At 36.7% G+C, this 15,175-nt stretch overlaps 1 protein-coding gene across 12 annotated transcripts in view; it reads right to left on the reverse strand.

Moving 5' to 3' along the window:
• The window catches only part of Cnbd1 (cyclic nucleotide binding domain containing 1), a 373,043-nt gene that overhangs the window by 134,395 nt on the left and 223,473 nt on the right, over positions 1–15,175 (reverse strand). For all 12 annotated transcript variants that reach the window (XR_010051716.1, XR_010051715.1, XR_010051717.1 and 9 more), the window contains one exon: positions 6,456–6,643. Coding sequence is in view for 8 of the 12 variants with exons in the window: in XM_063261275.1 (XP_063117345.1) it covers positions 6,456–6,643 (188 nt within the window). In the remaining 4 variants the exon portion in view is untranslated. The remainder of the gene's footprint in view (positions 1–6,455; positions 6,644–15,175) is intronic.

The raw sequence follows: 15,175 nt of genomic DNA on the forward strand, positions 1-15,175 counted from the left end.
TATGACTGTCTGATCTATGAGAATCACTACTGGTGTTACAGAGGCATACTCCACTGTAAAGCTTATCCCCATACTTGAAAAAAATGATGCTTGGTCTTCATAAAGCAGTAGCCAGGCCATAGTTTCAATAAATCTGTATGAACCTCTAATAACTGTTAAGTTTAATTCAAAATGTTTATTTCTAATGTGAGAAAAAATAATCAAAATGCACCCCAGAAAACAACTCAGAGGTAAATTGAAATGTCATCGGGTAGTTCAATAAAACACTGAAGTTGTTCTTTAATGAACAAATCAGAAGAATCAAGCAAGTGTGAAGGAAAAAGCAACAGCATGAAGAGACAATCTGCTGGAGGACTCTGCAGTAAAGTGTAAAGCCAACTTCAAAAAATCATCTACAGTGGGTTTGCAAAAGTCGTCAAGAATCCCAGGAGGAAACTTTGAAAGATGTATGATGCCTTACAGAACCAACCAAATGACCATATTTTCTATATTACTTATCTTTTTACATATAAAGAAAAAATGGCATTAGTCCAAATATCTGCTCCCAAGAAGAGAACAACAGATCGATTAGTTGAAAATCAAGGTGACTGCAACGTGCAGCATGTGGAGCAAACATGGGCTCCACCTGCGTTCATCTAACAGCTGTTTGCAGCTGGATGAGGTTCAGTAACTGACAAAGGTTTCTAATCTGCTCGGTGAGAACAGGCCTCCCAAGACACAAGTTCAAAATTTACTATATCCTGTCAAGCTATGTGATTGTGCAAATAACTTTTTGACTTAGAAATAGTATAGTTTTCAAATTTAAACTATTTCTACAATTACTGATCATATCGTTCAAGTTAGTTTCTTGTGTACAAATTAATCTTACTAAATCACTGAATTGTGCCTTAGTTCTTTTTTTAAAGATGGAATTCTTCATCTGAATTATGTACCATGCTTTGAGCTTTATAAACGTTTCTCATTGAGACACAGAAAGCTAATAAAGGCCACAAAAATAAGTTCTGAACTGTCAGTAGCAAACACAGCTTAGAGAGTTAAATGGTCTAGTCCAGAAAAACAACAGACTAGGTTACCCCCATTTATAACCTATATATGATGAATCAAGTACAAGGATATGAGTATTTAATGCTGGAAATTAAAACAATAGTTATTCTATTCAATATTTACTATTCTTTCAAAACTGATGTTTTCAGAATTTTCTAAAGTTAGCTTGGATGAAAAGCAAACATAATTTTGAATTGTTACAAAAATAAATGGGTAGTTACAAGAACACGCTACAATCATTAAAAATGTTTTAAAATAGGTTTCATCTAATCGTTTCATACTTTTTATTGTTTTATTCTTTTTCTTTTCATTTTTATTATATGTTGGTTATCATTAAATGTTCAGCTCTATTTTTGGACACAGAAATAATTTTAATAGGTCATTGTATTACATAAAAATTTTAACTATTCAGTAATTTATTTCATGGTCAGTGGCCCTTTCTCAATTTTCATGTTCTCATTTCCAAGACCACAGAGAGCCTTTGGCTTCCATGAACCTTCCCAAGTTTATTCTTTATGTGTTCACAATCAATTGCAAACAGTCCTAAGTTTCCTCTATACCCCTACAGGACAAGGATTTGGTCTCAGGTTTGGTCTCAACACTAAGTCTTTCCTATTCAACATGCACTGTTTTCCTCTACAGAAGATTTTCAAAGATACTTTCTAGGAGCTTGTGAGATGGCCCCTCGGTTAAAAGTACTTGCTGCTCCTCCAGGGCAAGAGAGGACATTTCTCAGGACCCACATTTGATGACCTACAATCTCATGTAATTATAGTTCCCTCTCTTGGAATCCATAGACATCTGCACATCAAATAACTACACGTAGTAGACGGATTTATTTTTTTAAAAACCACCTTAGAAACTTTCAGTTTTTCTAGATCTTTGGCTACAAAAATTACTTAAATGAATGTGTTTTATACAGACTACCATGACTTCATGTTTACCCAGAATCCAAACCTATGCTTGGAACTGCAGACATACAGACCATGCTGGTTGCATTCAAGATAAGGTAGTAAACACCTTTTCTTTGCCAAGGCAGCAGCAAAATATTTTACACTGGCCAATGAAGTATGACCAGAAAGAAAAAGCATTTCATTTTACTTTTGACAAAATTCAATAATCTAAAAATAAATTTAATTCACCTACCCCTATACCACTGTCCTGTTACAGTGGCCTATTGTCAGAGCAAGAACCAGTGTAAAATGACCTAACTCTAAGTAGACAAAGTTGGGAAGCAGGCTAAAACCTCAGGTTGGCAAGCATGTGGAAACTGCTGCAACTCCAATTGCTTGATGTTATGTGGGAAATTACTTGACATAATTCCCAAGGAATAGAAAAGGTACTACAAAGGAAAATCTTCAAATCATCTGACTGCTACAGTGGAGTCATTAATAGCCCACTTTACAGTCAACTTCGGTGATCTGACTGCTACATCTTCAGTGACAAAAATATTCAGGAGATATGGACAAAAATTGGGAGAGGAATGAGAGGCTTATATAATATGGAAATTGAAGAGGTCCAATAAAATTTATTTTCCTCTTTATTCATTACAATCCCAATTATAGCAAAAATTAGAGCATAAATTCTTACTAATTATAAGAGAAATCATTGTGTTACATGACGAGGAAAGCATTGTAATGCCTTGCAGGAAAGCTTTCCACAGAGGAAAGCTTCCTGAACCCTTTCCTCTGCTCCCCTCAAATCCTATGCTTATTCAGTGCGTTCTCTGCCAAGCGTCAAGCCTCCTATCTCTGTTCTGTACTTTAGATAACTCAACTTGATGACAATGCCCGTGTGATGATGTCACTTCTATTTGCAAAACTCCCAAACTACTTGCCAGTTCTGACAAGTTACTGGAATGGCAACCCCATCTCAACATCTGACGTACATTTCTCTATGAACATATTGTCATCTAAACCATATCATCTGAAATTCTGGGTCTCTACTCATTTAGAGATCTGTGCCCTTCCCTCTTTTGTGTTTTATAGCAGTTTTGACAGTGACTCTGGGCTCCAAACTCTAGCTCTTAACAACTATCTACTTTAACAACTCTCTCTACTAAACCCACATTCTGATTCAATTTCCATATCCCTGTAACTGTCATTAATAATATTTAATATTGCATTACTATCTCCATTGTGACTTTTTGTGATTATTCCTCCAATGGTAGCTGTACTTCTTTTAAAAAATCTGTTTTGCCTTTATATACCCATTTCTGTTCATTGATTGTTCCCTTAATACTGTTTTTTAATCTTTTATTATGTCTTTGACATGATAGTAATAATAAAGCACTTGCTTTGCTTTTATTCTTTGCGTTATTCAAGATCTTACTCAAAGGAAAAATGCCTTGGGTGGTAAGAGAGTAAAACCCTAGAACTCTCTTCTTTATGGCCATGTGGTCATCAGACAGAATATCTCATAAGTTGGGCAGGATGCAGGTACCTCCTCTAGGTTTAAAAGGAAAACACAGGAGGATTTCATGCCATTGACACTAACAGGAGTCCTGGATTAAACTGTCCACTTTTTCTTCTGTCTCCAGCTGGAAGACTCATGGGCTAAATCCTAAACCAGAAAGCAAAGGAGCCTTTAAATAAAATCACCAAAGCCCTGAGGTATAAGGTTTACCTAAACTAATATGGCCGCTTTCCTTCCTAAATATCTACTTGAATAATTAATTTTTATAATAATAGCTTAATGACTTATCTCCTTGTAGCATAGACAAGTACTACTTCTCTAGACATCTTCCAGCTTTGTCCTCTCGCAGGAGAGACCTTTGTATCTCTAACACTGCCTCACACATAGTCTCCATAACTTGTTACTCTTCCAAGGCTGTACATTGCCATTTAACATGTATGTGAAAAGTATAGACACCTACCTTAGCTGCTTTTCTGTTCTTGAAAAAATAAAAGAAAAAAATCTCTGAAAAGGGGAAGTTAAGGAAGGGTTTATTTCAGCTCACAGTCCCATGTAGTAGAATCCATAATGACAGTAAAGTTGCAGGAGCACAAGGCACCTTGGTCACACTGGACTTGCAAATAGGAATCAGAGGAGAGATGTATGCATGTGCTCAGCTCATTTTCTCCTGTTTATTTCAGGATCCCATCAGAAGGAAGGTGCCAGTATGGTAGGAGGGCCTTCCCACCTCAATCTAGTGACGATAATCCTTAAAGGCAGGCTCAGACATGTGTCAACCGGGTGAATTCAGATCCCATCAAGTTGACAACCGAGAATAAACATCACGAGATTCACCTAGACTGGAACTTGTTAGAGGCATGACGATGCCCTCTGAGTATGGGTTTTCCACATCAACGAGCAGCATGGTAAAATATCTCTAAAGATACAATATGGCATTGAGAATACCACCTTCTCTCTAATTGCACTTAAGGTCTACTAAAAAGCAGGGAAAGTAGTCCTGGTACTGAAAACCTAGCTAATTAACCAAGGCTAGAGAGAACAAGATCTTATAGAACTTAACTACAGACATAGCCTAAGGCAAAGGCAAAGCCCATTATAATCAGAAATGGGAGTTTTGTGGGACTCCTAACAGTGGGAGTGGGGGGTCCCTGACTCACTTGCCTGCTTCAATTTTCCTCCGACTGGGATGCCACCTCCAGCCTTGACAGAATGGTGTGTTTGCTATCCCTGCTCTTTTCTGAAGGAAGGCATAGGAGGAGTGGATATGGGGAACAAGGGAGGTGTGGAGGGAGGGCAGTCTGCAGTCAGAATGTATTGTATGAAAGAAGAATAAATAAAATAAGGAAAATGGTGAAGAAAGAGGTATGACAAAGTCCCTACATCCATCCACACAACAAATTAACAGCTGCACACAAGTGTAAAGAGCTTCATGTCAAGTCAAATATCCTAATTTAATGTTAGCAAACTCTAGGAAATTACTTAATTTTGCACTTATTATATCAATTTTAAAAAGTTATTTTATATGAAATTATTCTAATTAAATGTAGGGAACAGAATTTTTACCATTAAATAATAAATCAGTAATGTCATAGGGCTGTGACTACGCTAATTCTTTCTCAATTGTGTGCTCGTAGCACTAGCTGGAGCAATAAGGCGAAGGAAAAATTTAAAAATATATATATTAATTGGCAGAGTTGAAGTCAAAATATCTCTATTTGCAGATGATATGTTTTTATAATAAGAGCTCAAAAATTCCACCAGAAAACGTCTAGAAATTATCAGCAGAGCAGCAGGATGCAAAATCAACCTACAAAAATCAGAAGACTCTTCATACACTAAAAACAAAACATACTGAGAAAGATAATATGATCCACTTCAATTCCCAACAGTCTCAAGAATATACCTAGGAACAAACATAACAGACACCTCTACAAGAAAAAAAAGTTAGCTCTCTGAAGCAAAAGACCGGTACCTTTCCTTGTTGCTCTGACAAACTCTGACAAAGCAATGTAAGGGAGGCAGAATTAATTCTGGTTTAATATCTGAAGGTACAGCCAGTCCTCCATGAAGGCAGCATGAGACAGGAAGTGACAACCAGTCCTCTGGTAGGAGGCAGAGAAAGATGGATGCTGGAACTCAAGTCCCCTTTCACATTTATTCAGTCTGAGATCAAGTCTGTGGAATGAAGTTGTCCGTATTTAAGGTGAGCCTTCCTGCCTCATTTTTTAATGCGTCTTTATAAATGTAACAATAACAAATAAAGATGCAGAGGCCATAAACCTGAGAGGGAGCAGAGAGGGTGCATGTGTGAAAGCAGAGAGGAAGGAAAATGGGAAATGATCTTGTAATTTTTAAAAATTATAAACATTTTAAGAAAAGGAAGGAAGGAAGGGTATCAAGGGTAACCCCTATAAGGAACCAAAAGCTATTAAACTTTTATTTTGTTATGTTAACCAGTCATGAGAATATATCTAGGAACAAACATAGCAGAGACCTCTGGAAGAAGAAAGCCAGAGATTTTTTAAAAATATATTTTAATTATTATAATGCAATCTATTCTCATTACTATTATTATAAGGAATCTATTTTGTGATTCTTTAAGCATTGCTCTTTAAAAAAACATAATAAAAACACATTCTGCTGTGATTTTAAAGCCATATGTTAATAACCTTCTCTATCCTTCCTTAAGTCATTTGGTCTCAGTTCTTCATCTAAAGCTAACAGTTTGTCTCTTCCAGTATATCAGTTATGCCTATCTTGTCACTGTATAAAACACACCATGTAACCATTGCAAGTGTGTAATACACTACTGAAGTCTACTTCATTAAAAATTTCAACCAAATGTTGAGTTCAATGATATCAGTATTAATTATAATGTAAGGCTATATTATTTTGGTCTGTTTAAATGCCCAACAATGTTGGCATCAGGAAATCTAAAAGAAAAACCTGTTTGTAATATTGTTATCTCTGTATTTATAAAATGTAAAAATTCTTACTGTTAATTTCTTTGAAGGTACATAAAACTCAACCACTGTAGAATCTTTTAAGTCTACGTCAAAAAGAAAACTTTCTCTGGAGATAGAAGAGACGATTGAGTCCTCTTCTTCAATCAGACTTCTGAACACCTTTACACGACGTCGAGCATGGCCTGTCAGCATGATATAAAGTCCATCATCACCAATCACTGAAAAAAATTGAAACCAAATACATATTTGGTTAATAATCACACAGCGATTAAACCTGCACCTCAAGCTAATTCCTGCCAGCCTACACAGTAACTTCAGTGTGATACTCAGGAACCTACACTCAGAACAGAATAACAGATGAATATTTGATATATTCTATTATTTTGGTTTGTGATATTTTTATTTTAACTTTTTATATAATTACATCATTACCCCTTCCCTTTCTAAACCATGTCATGTAACGACTCATCTTCTTGGGTAATTATTGGATTTTAATAAAAAAGAGAACAAGGTAACATTCATTATTAATAGACTTAAGCCATTATGAAAAAATTGGATTAGGAAAATCTTCAACCCTTATCTTCTCTCCCCCAAATTGCCATATCCCGCTTTATATGGCAAAACATCCCTACTAATAATTTCATTAACATTTGCTCAGGAATGATAGTGGATAGCACTTGTCCTACTACACAATAAGTGTCCAAACCTGTTGTCCTACCCCATTCTTGAAGCTCAATTATGTACCCGTAGCCTTGGCAAGTATATTCCTCTGTTAGTACTGTAATACAATTCAAAATCATGTCCAGTTCAAAAAAAGTATATTCTTTGGGATATGGAAAGTAGATGGTATATTTTCCCATTTCATGACTGTTTGTATCACATTATGAATGGGCAACATCACCAAAGTGCTATGAGATCATTTCTTACAGGTTATTCATTCACTTCCTGTAAGTAGAAACTTTGCAAACAGACTTTCAGAGGCAATTATATGTCTTTATATTACTTCAAATGCCATCAATTGATCATATACTCTACATTTTTTCTCTAATTTGAGTATTTATTAACTCTCCCAATTACTCTACCAATGCTATGGACTTTAAATGTTTTCTATAAGCAGACATTAGTTTTGCATGGATGTCTAAGATAAATGGAGTGCATTCTGGGTGGTACATTATCAGCCACTAAATTATCTATGTGGTGAGAAAACTGAAAAAAATTAATTAGGTGATCTATGGCTGTATAGGGTAAAGAGAGGACCAAAGTAAATTAGAAGACATCCAGACATCACAGCTATGTTGAAGGTTTGGGTTGATTAAGGAAGCATTGCTCACATTAAAATGGTAGGAAGATGTGCCCAATGTGGATCCTTATGCACATTGTTTGTTTCTTTCTCAGGGGAAATGATCTTTTTTTTTGTCCCTTGGCCAAGAAAACTGCACTTTGACTGGATGCCATATAAGCAATGTTAAAAATACTACTTCACCCATGCTCTTATTATGTGTGTTCACACAGTACCATCTGATTAGTAAAATATTAGGAGACCATTTTCAAGTATTCCCACCCATTCCTCATGTGGCTAAGAACCAGGAAATGATGCTAGAACTAAGAAAAATATCTTGAAACTAAAACAAAAGGTGAGACAATTAAATCCTAACATTTCTAAGTGTCCCCCCCAGGTGTCTTGTTATGATATAACAAATAACTCCTTAGTTTGTATGAACAATGCTCTTTAATTCTCTATTATAGAAGCTGAATTCTGTGTCTGTATGGATATTGCTGGTTCATGTATTACTAATATACATAGTTACATTGTTGTGAGAAACATATATATGCCATCAAATTTAAGCAAATATACTTAAAGAAGGGTATTTTTTAAAAAGGAGTACCTATAGATAACTCTCAGAAATGTAACATCCACATGTAAAGCTATTTGGTTTGCAAGTCTATAGTTAAATAAGCCAGACCTGATAAAAAGAAATAACATGTTGTTATGTGTGGATTCCTATTATAAAAGTTTACATTATTATGATAAAAGCTACTTCCCAATAATCTCCCTTACAATCATGGAACACCAGCAGCCAGTATCCACGTGTTAACTAGGACACAGGGGGCTATCTCACTAGGAGCTGCACCAGCAGCCAGTGTTCATGTGCTAACTAGTACACAGGGGGCTCTTCCACTAGGAGCTGTACCAGCAGCCAGTGTCCATGTGCTAACTAATACACAAGGGGCTGTCCCACTAGGAGCTGCACTAGCAGCCAGTGTCCACGTGCTAACTAGTACACAGGGGGCTGTCCCACTAGGAGCTGCACCAGCAGCCAGTGTCCATGTGCTAACTAGTACACAGGGGGCTGTCCCACTAGGAGCTGCAAACATAAGCAGCATGCTCCAAATAAAATAATTTCTCCTGTGAGTGAAGGTAAATTCACCAATCTTCTAAAGAAAACATCCCTGTCCTTTCGGCGCTGCCGAGTGACAGAGACTTTCTTGTACAGTCTCTGTTTAGTCTGTGTTTAAAATAAGGCCATAAAGGAGTCAAACAAACTGGAAGATTTGTAGACCATGGAAAAATATTTAGACCAGAACATATGCCAGAACCACAAACTATCCTTACCAAAAAGTTCATATTAAGCTAGGCTATAAGCTTCAAATGACTCTATGAGTAAAACAAATTTTCTCAAGGCTGGACACAATCAAGATACAATGTACACTTATGAGATTGTTAAAAATAATATGTGTGTATAGAGATAGATAGATAGATAGATAGATAGATAGATAGATAGATATAAATATATAAATTCATGGATATATAGATATGTTGTATTTGTAATTACAAGAGACTGGTATTTTGAAATATGCTTTTAATATTTAGACATGTTAATATACTGAGTGAAAAACTGCTAAAACGACAATGAGTGCCCATTAATGAACACAAGTAATTTGGAACCCCTGTTTTAAGTGCAGTTTGAAATACATTGTATGTGTATGTAGCCCAGGCTGGCCTCGAACTCCTGATCCTCCTGCCTCTGCCTCCTTCAGCAAATTCTACCAGTGTGTGCCACCACAACCAGCATATATAGCAGAGGAGTTCAGGGTCTGGACTCAGTCAGAGAAGGTGCAGCATGGGGAGGTCTGTTGATGTGCGGTTGGGGGTGGGGACATCCTCTTGGAAATGGGGGAGGAGGTGGGATGTGGAACAGTCAGAAGGTGGACTAAGAGGGGGTAAACTCTGGACTGAAAAGAACAGATTAAAGAATAAATAAAAAAAGAAAAGGAAATACATTGTATAGGAACTATTTTTATCTTTATTGATATTTTGAATCAGGTAGTATGCTTGCTTTAATTCTATAAGCAATAAAACTGAATGTTATGAGAAAGGAAATAAGTCCAGTACTATAAGTCCAGAAGCCTGATATTAGTATAGCCAGTTTTCAACCCAGCAGGCCTTCAAATTCCCATCTTGGTTAGTGTGATCTATGTAGTATGTCTATAGATAGATAGATAGATAGATAGATACTAAGATAGATAGATGCATAGATACATAGATAGATGATAATAATATAGAGTATGGATATATACACTTTATGTATATATGTATATGTAATGAACATAATAATGGGTATATGTATATAAACATATTACTAATGAGTATATATAATGAGTATATATAATGAATATGTATATATATCTGAGTGTATATATAGAGAGGGAGTATATATTATACTACATTTCATTTTAAATTTTAAAAAGCATGTTTAAAAATATAGTTCTTGAAGTTCTAGCCAGAGCAATCAGACAACAAAAGGAGATCAAAGGGATACAGATCGGAAAAGAAGAGGTCAAAATATCACTATTTGCAGATGACATGATAGTATATTTAAGTGATCCCAAAAGTTCCACCAGAGAACTACTGAAGCTGATAAACAACTTCAGCAAAGTGGCTGGGTATAAAATTAACTCAAATAAATCAGTTGCCTTCCTCTATACAAAAGAGAAACAAGCCGAGAAAGAAATTAGGGAAACGACACCCTTCATAATAGACCCAAATAATATAAAGTACCTCGGTGTGACTTTAACCAAGCAAGTAAAAGATCTGTACAATAAGAACTTCAAGACACTGAGGAAAGAAATTGAAGAAGACCTCAGAAGATGGAAAGATCTCCCATGCTCATGGATTGGCAGGATTAATATAGTAAAAATGGCCATTTTACCAAAAGCAATCTACAGATTCAATGCAATCCCCATCAAAATACCAATCCAATTCTTCAAAGAATTAGACAGAACAATTTGCAAATTCATCTGGAATAACAAAAAACCCAGGATAGCTAAAGCTATCCTCAACAATAAAAGGACTTCAGGGGGAATCACTATCTCTGAACTCAAGCAGTATTACAGAGCAATAGTGATAAAAACTGCATGGTATTGGTACAGAGACAGACAGATAGACCAATGGAATAGAATTGAAGACCCAGAAATGAACCCACACACCTATGGTCACTTGATTTTTGACAAAGGAGCCAAAACCATCCAATGGAAAAAAGATAGCATTTTCAGCAAATGGTGCTGGTTCAACTGGAGGGCAACATGTAGAAGAATGCAGATCGATCCATGCTTATCACCCTGTACAAAGCTTAAGTCCAAGTGGATCAAGGACCTCCACATCAAACCAGACACACTCAAACTAATAGAAGAAAAACTAGGGAAGCATCTGGAACACATGGGCACTGGAAAAAATTTCCTGAACAAAACACCAATGGCTTATGCTCTAAGATCAAGAATCGACAAATGGGATCTCATAAAACTGCAAAGCTTCTGTAAGGCAAAGGACACTGTGGTTAGGACAAAACGGCAACCAACAGATTGGGAAAAGATCTTTACCAATCCTACAACAGATAGAGGCCTTATATCCAAAATATACAAACAACTCAAGAAGTTAGACCGCAGGGAAACAAACAACCCTATTAAAAAATGGGGTTCAGAGCTAAACAAAGAATTCACAGCTGAGGAATGCCGAATGGCTGAGAAACACCTAAAGAAATGTTCAACATCTTTAGTCATAAGGGAAATGCAAATCAAAACAACCCTGAGATTTCACCTCACACCAGTGAGAATGGCTAAGATCAAAAACTCAGGTGACAGCAGATGCTGGCGAGGATGTGGAGAAAGAGGAACACTCCTCCATTGTTGGTGGGATTGCAGACTGGTACAACCATTCTGGAAATCAGTCTGGAGGTTCCTCAGAAAATTGGACATTGAACTGCCTGAGGATCCAGCTACACCTCTCTTGGGCATATACCCAAAAGATGCCTCAACATATAAAAGAGACACGTGCTCCACTATGTTCATCGCAGCCTTATTTATAATAGCCAGAAAATGGAAAGAACCCAGATGCCCTTCAACAGAGGAATGGATACAGAAAATGTGGTACATCTACACAATGGAATATTACTCAGCTATCAAAAACAACGAGTTTATGAAATTCGTAGGCAAATGGTTGGAACTGGAAAATATCATCCTGAGTGAGCTAACCCAATCACAGAAAGACATACATGGTATGCACTCATTGATAAGTGGCTATTAGCCCAAATGCTTGAATTACCCTAGATCCCTAGAACAAACGAAACTCAAGACGGATGATCAAAATGTGAATGCTTCACTCCTTCTTTAAATGAGGAAAAAGAATACCCTTGGCAGGGAAGGGAGAGGCAAAGATTAAAACAGAGACTTAAGGAACACCCATTCAGAGCCTGCCCCACATGTGGCCCATACATATACAGCCACCCAATTAGACAAGATGGATGAAGCAAAGAAGTGTAGACCGACAGGAGCCGGATGTAGATCGCTCCTGAGAGACACAGCCAGAATACAGCAAATACAGAGGCGAATGCCAGCAGCAAACCACTGAACTGAGAATAGGTCCCCTATTGAAGGAATCAGAGAAAGAACTGGAAGAGCTTGAAGGGGCTCGAGACCCCAAAAGTACAACAATGCCAAGCAACCAGAACTTCCAGGGACTAAGCCACTACCTAAAGACTATACATGGACTGACCCTGGACTCTGACCCCATAGGTAGCAATGAATATCCTAGTAAGAGCACCAGTGGAAGGGGAAGCCCTGGGTCCTGCTAAGACTGAACCCCCAGTGAACTAGTCTATGGGGGGAGGGCGGCAATGGGGGGAGGGTTGGGAGGGGAACACCCATAAGGAAGGGGAGGGGGGAGGGGGATGTTTGCCCGGAAACCGGGAAAGAGAATAACACTCGAAATGTATATAAGAAATACTCAAGTTAATAAAAAAAATTTTTCCTGAAAAAAAAAATATATTTTCAAAAATGTTCATAAATTCAAAGAGCAAATGTCAACATATATGTCTGTAACACCTGCTAAAAGTATAAACATTATGTAATAAATGAATAAATGAATTAAGGATGTTTGGCACTATAATTTAGTATTTCCTAAAGAATAATATGTGATTTAAATCAACCTTATCAAAGGGACTGTGATTGATAACAGAGCAAAATAATGATACTTGATTGGACTCCATACTTAGCTTTGTTTAGACTATCTCCTTAAAATAGAAGTTAATATACTTAGATTTTGATAAGTGACATGATTATTTCTACCTAAAATTATGACTTATTTTTAAATAACTTAAATCTGAATCTAAGAATCCTGAAGCAACTCTTTCCATTACCTAAAGATACTAATTATCAACAGCAACATATTCTGAGCATTAAATGTTTGTCATACATAGTTACTAACCTAATTCCAATAACCCCAAAAGTAGTATAGCAGTTTGTACTGTTCCCAACAGTAGGAAGTGGAGCAGTTCTTTTATGGGACAGAGGATAATTATAGGAAAGAGAAAACAAGACTCAGAGACAAAGGTTAGAAATCAGGAGGGTCCAGGCTGGCCTTGAACTTATGATCCTCCTGCCTCTGCCTCTGCCTCTGCCTCCTTCAGCGAATCCTGATATGTATATCTCCTGAGAGGCTCTGCCAGAGCCTTACTGATACCGATGAGGATGCTTGAAGCTAACCATAAGACCCCAAAGGAGAAGTTAAGAGAAAAGACTGAAGGAGCTGAAAGGGCTTACAATCCATAGGAAGAATACCAACCAATCAGACTCCCTACAGCACCCATGGAGTAAACCACCAACCAAAGAGTATGCGTGGAGGAACCCATGGCTCCAGCCACATATTTAGCACAGGATGGCATTGTCTGGCATCAATAGGAGAAGCCCTTGGCCGTGTGAAGACTCATTTCTCCAATGTAGGGGAATGACAGGGTGTTGAAGTGGAAGTGGGAGGGTGAGAGGAAGAGCATCCTCGTAGAAGCAGGAGGAGGGGGCATGGTTGAGGTGGGAACTGAGAAAGGGGATAACATTTGAAATGTAAATACATAAAATAACCAATAAAAACTTAAATAAACTCAAAAAAGAAAAGAAAAGGAAAGGAAAGGAAAGAAAGAAAAGAAAAGAAAAGAAAAGAAAAGAAAAGAAAAGAAAAGAGAAGAGAAGAAAAGAAATCAGCAGGGCTGTCCAGTTAGTACCTTGACAGTCTTGAGTTTAATTCTCTCAGACTTCATATACTTTACAATATCATGAGAAACAAAGTCACAAGCCAGCAGAGACAATGTCTGATGCACAATCCATATCTGTATCAATCTGAAGGACTCCCTATTTCTCTCTGTTCCTTTTTCAAGATTAACATAATATTCAGCCCCTCACCTTGAGCTTGAAGTATCCCTTCTTATCATTCTATGTGGCAGCACACCAGGAAATCTGCCAGTAAACATTGGTCTCAGTTAACTCTACCTGACAGGCAAGTTTTTACAGAAACGGGCAAAATGGCTCCATTAGCCATTTTGGACCAACAGCAACTGGTCCAATTTTTCCAAATGAAGAAATCAAGACTCAAAATAATCATGTAACATCACACGAATTACTTAAGTGTTTGACCTAAAGTAGATGAACTTCTGTAAGTTAAGGACTATATTGCTACCTATGAAGACCATGACACAAAGTTACCACCATTCAAACACAGACAAAAAAGTATACTGCACATATGTATAATGGATCCATGTCATGTATGTCAATTAATGTTTGCATGTTCATTTTTTTTTTGGTTCTTTTTTTTTTTTCGGAGCTGGGTACCGAACCCAGGGCCTTGCGCTTCCTAGGTAAGCGCTCTACCACTGAGCTAAATCCCCAACCCCTTGCATGTTCATTTTATACATCCATAAAACTTCTCAATGTAAAAGGATAGTTACTATGTATTCCAGAATTCTAAAATCAATCTCAGATATTTCTTTAAATTAATATAGCTAAATTATGGCCTAAACAGAGTTAACAAAAATTTACCAGAGTTAATTTAAGAAATATTTTATTTTACTTGCTCTGATGTATGGACAAATTGTTTAAGGACCATAATGATCTGAAGTAGAAAATATATACATCAAAGTTCGCAAAAAAAAAAAAAAACAATTAAAATGCTGAGAAATAGTGATACTAATTATTAGAGTTGTAAAAGCTACAATTGTCAACCATGCAAGATAAATGTAAAATTTTGAAAAATAGGTTTTCTACATACATTTCAACATATGTAAAATTATTTTATACAAATCTTAAATAAAAGAGATTTAAGCATCTCAGGTAATACTATAGAAATACTGATTTCAAAGGCATAAAATATAGAATCCTAGACACGAGAAAATTAAGACTTCATGAAAATCTACCAAACTAAAAGTAAT

Source organism: Rattus norvegicus, chromosome 5, assembly GCF_036323735.1.
Source record: "Rattus norvegicus strain BN/NHsdMcwi chromosome 5, GRCr8, whole genome shotgun sequence".
Classification (NCBI taxonomy): Eukaryota; Metazoa; Chordata; class Mammalia; order Rodentia; family Muridae; genus Rattus; species Rattus norvegicus.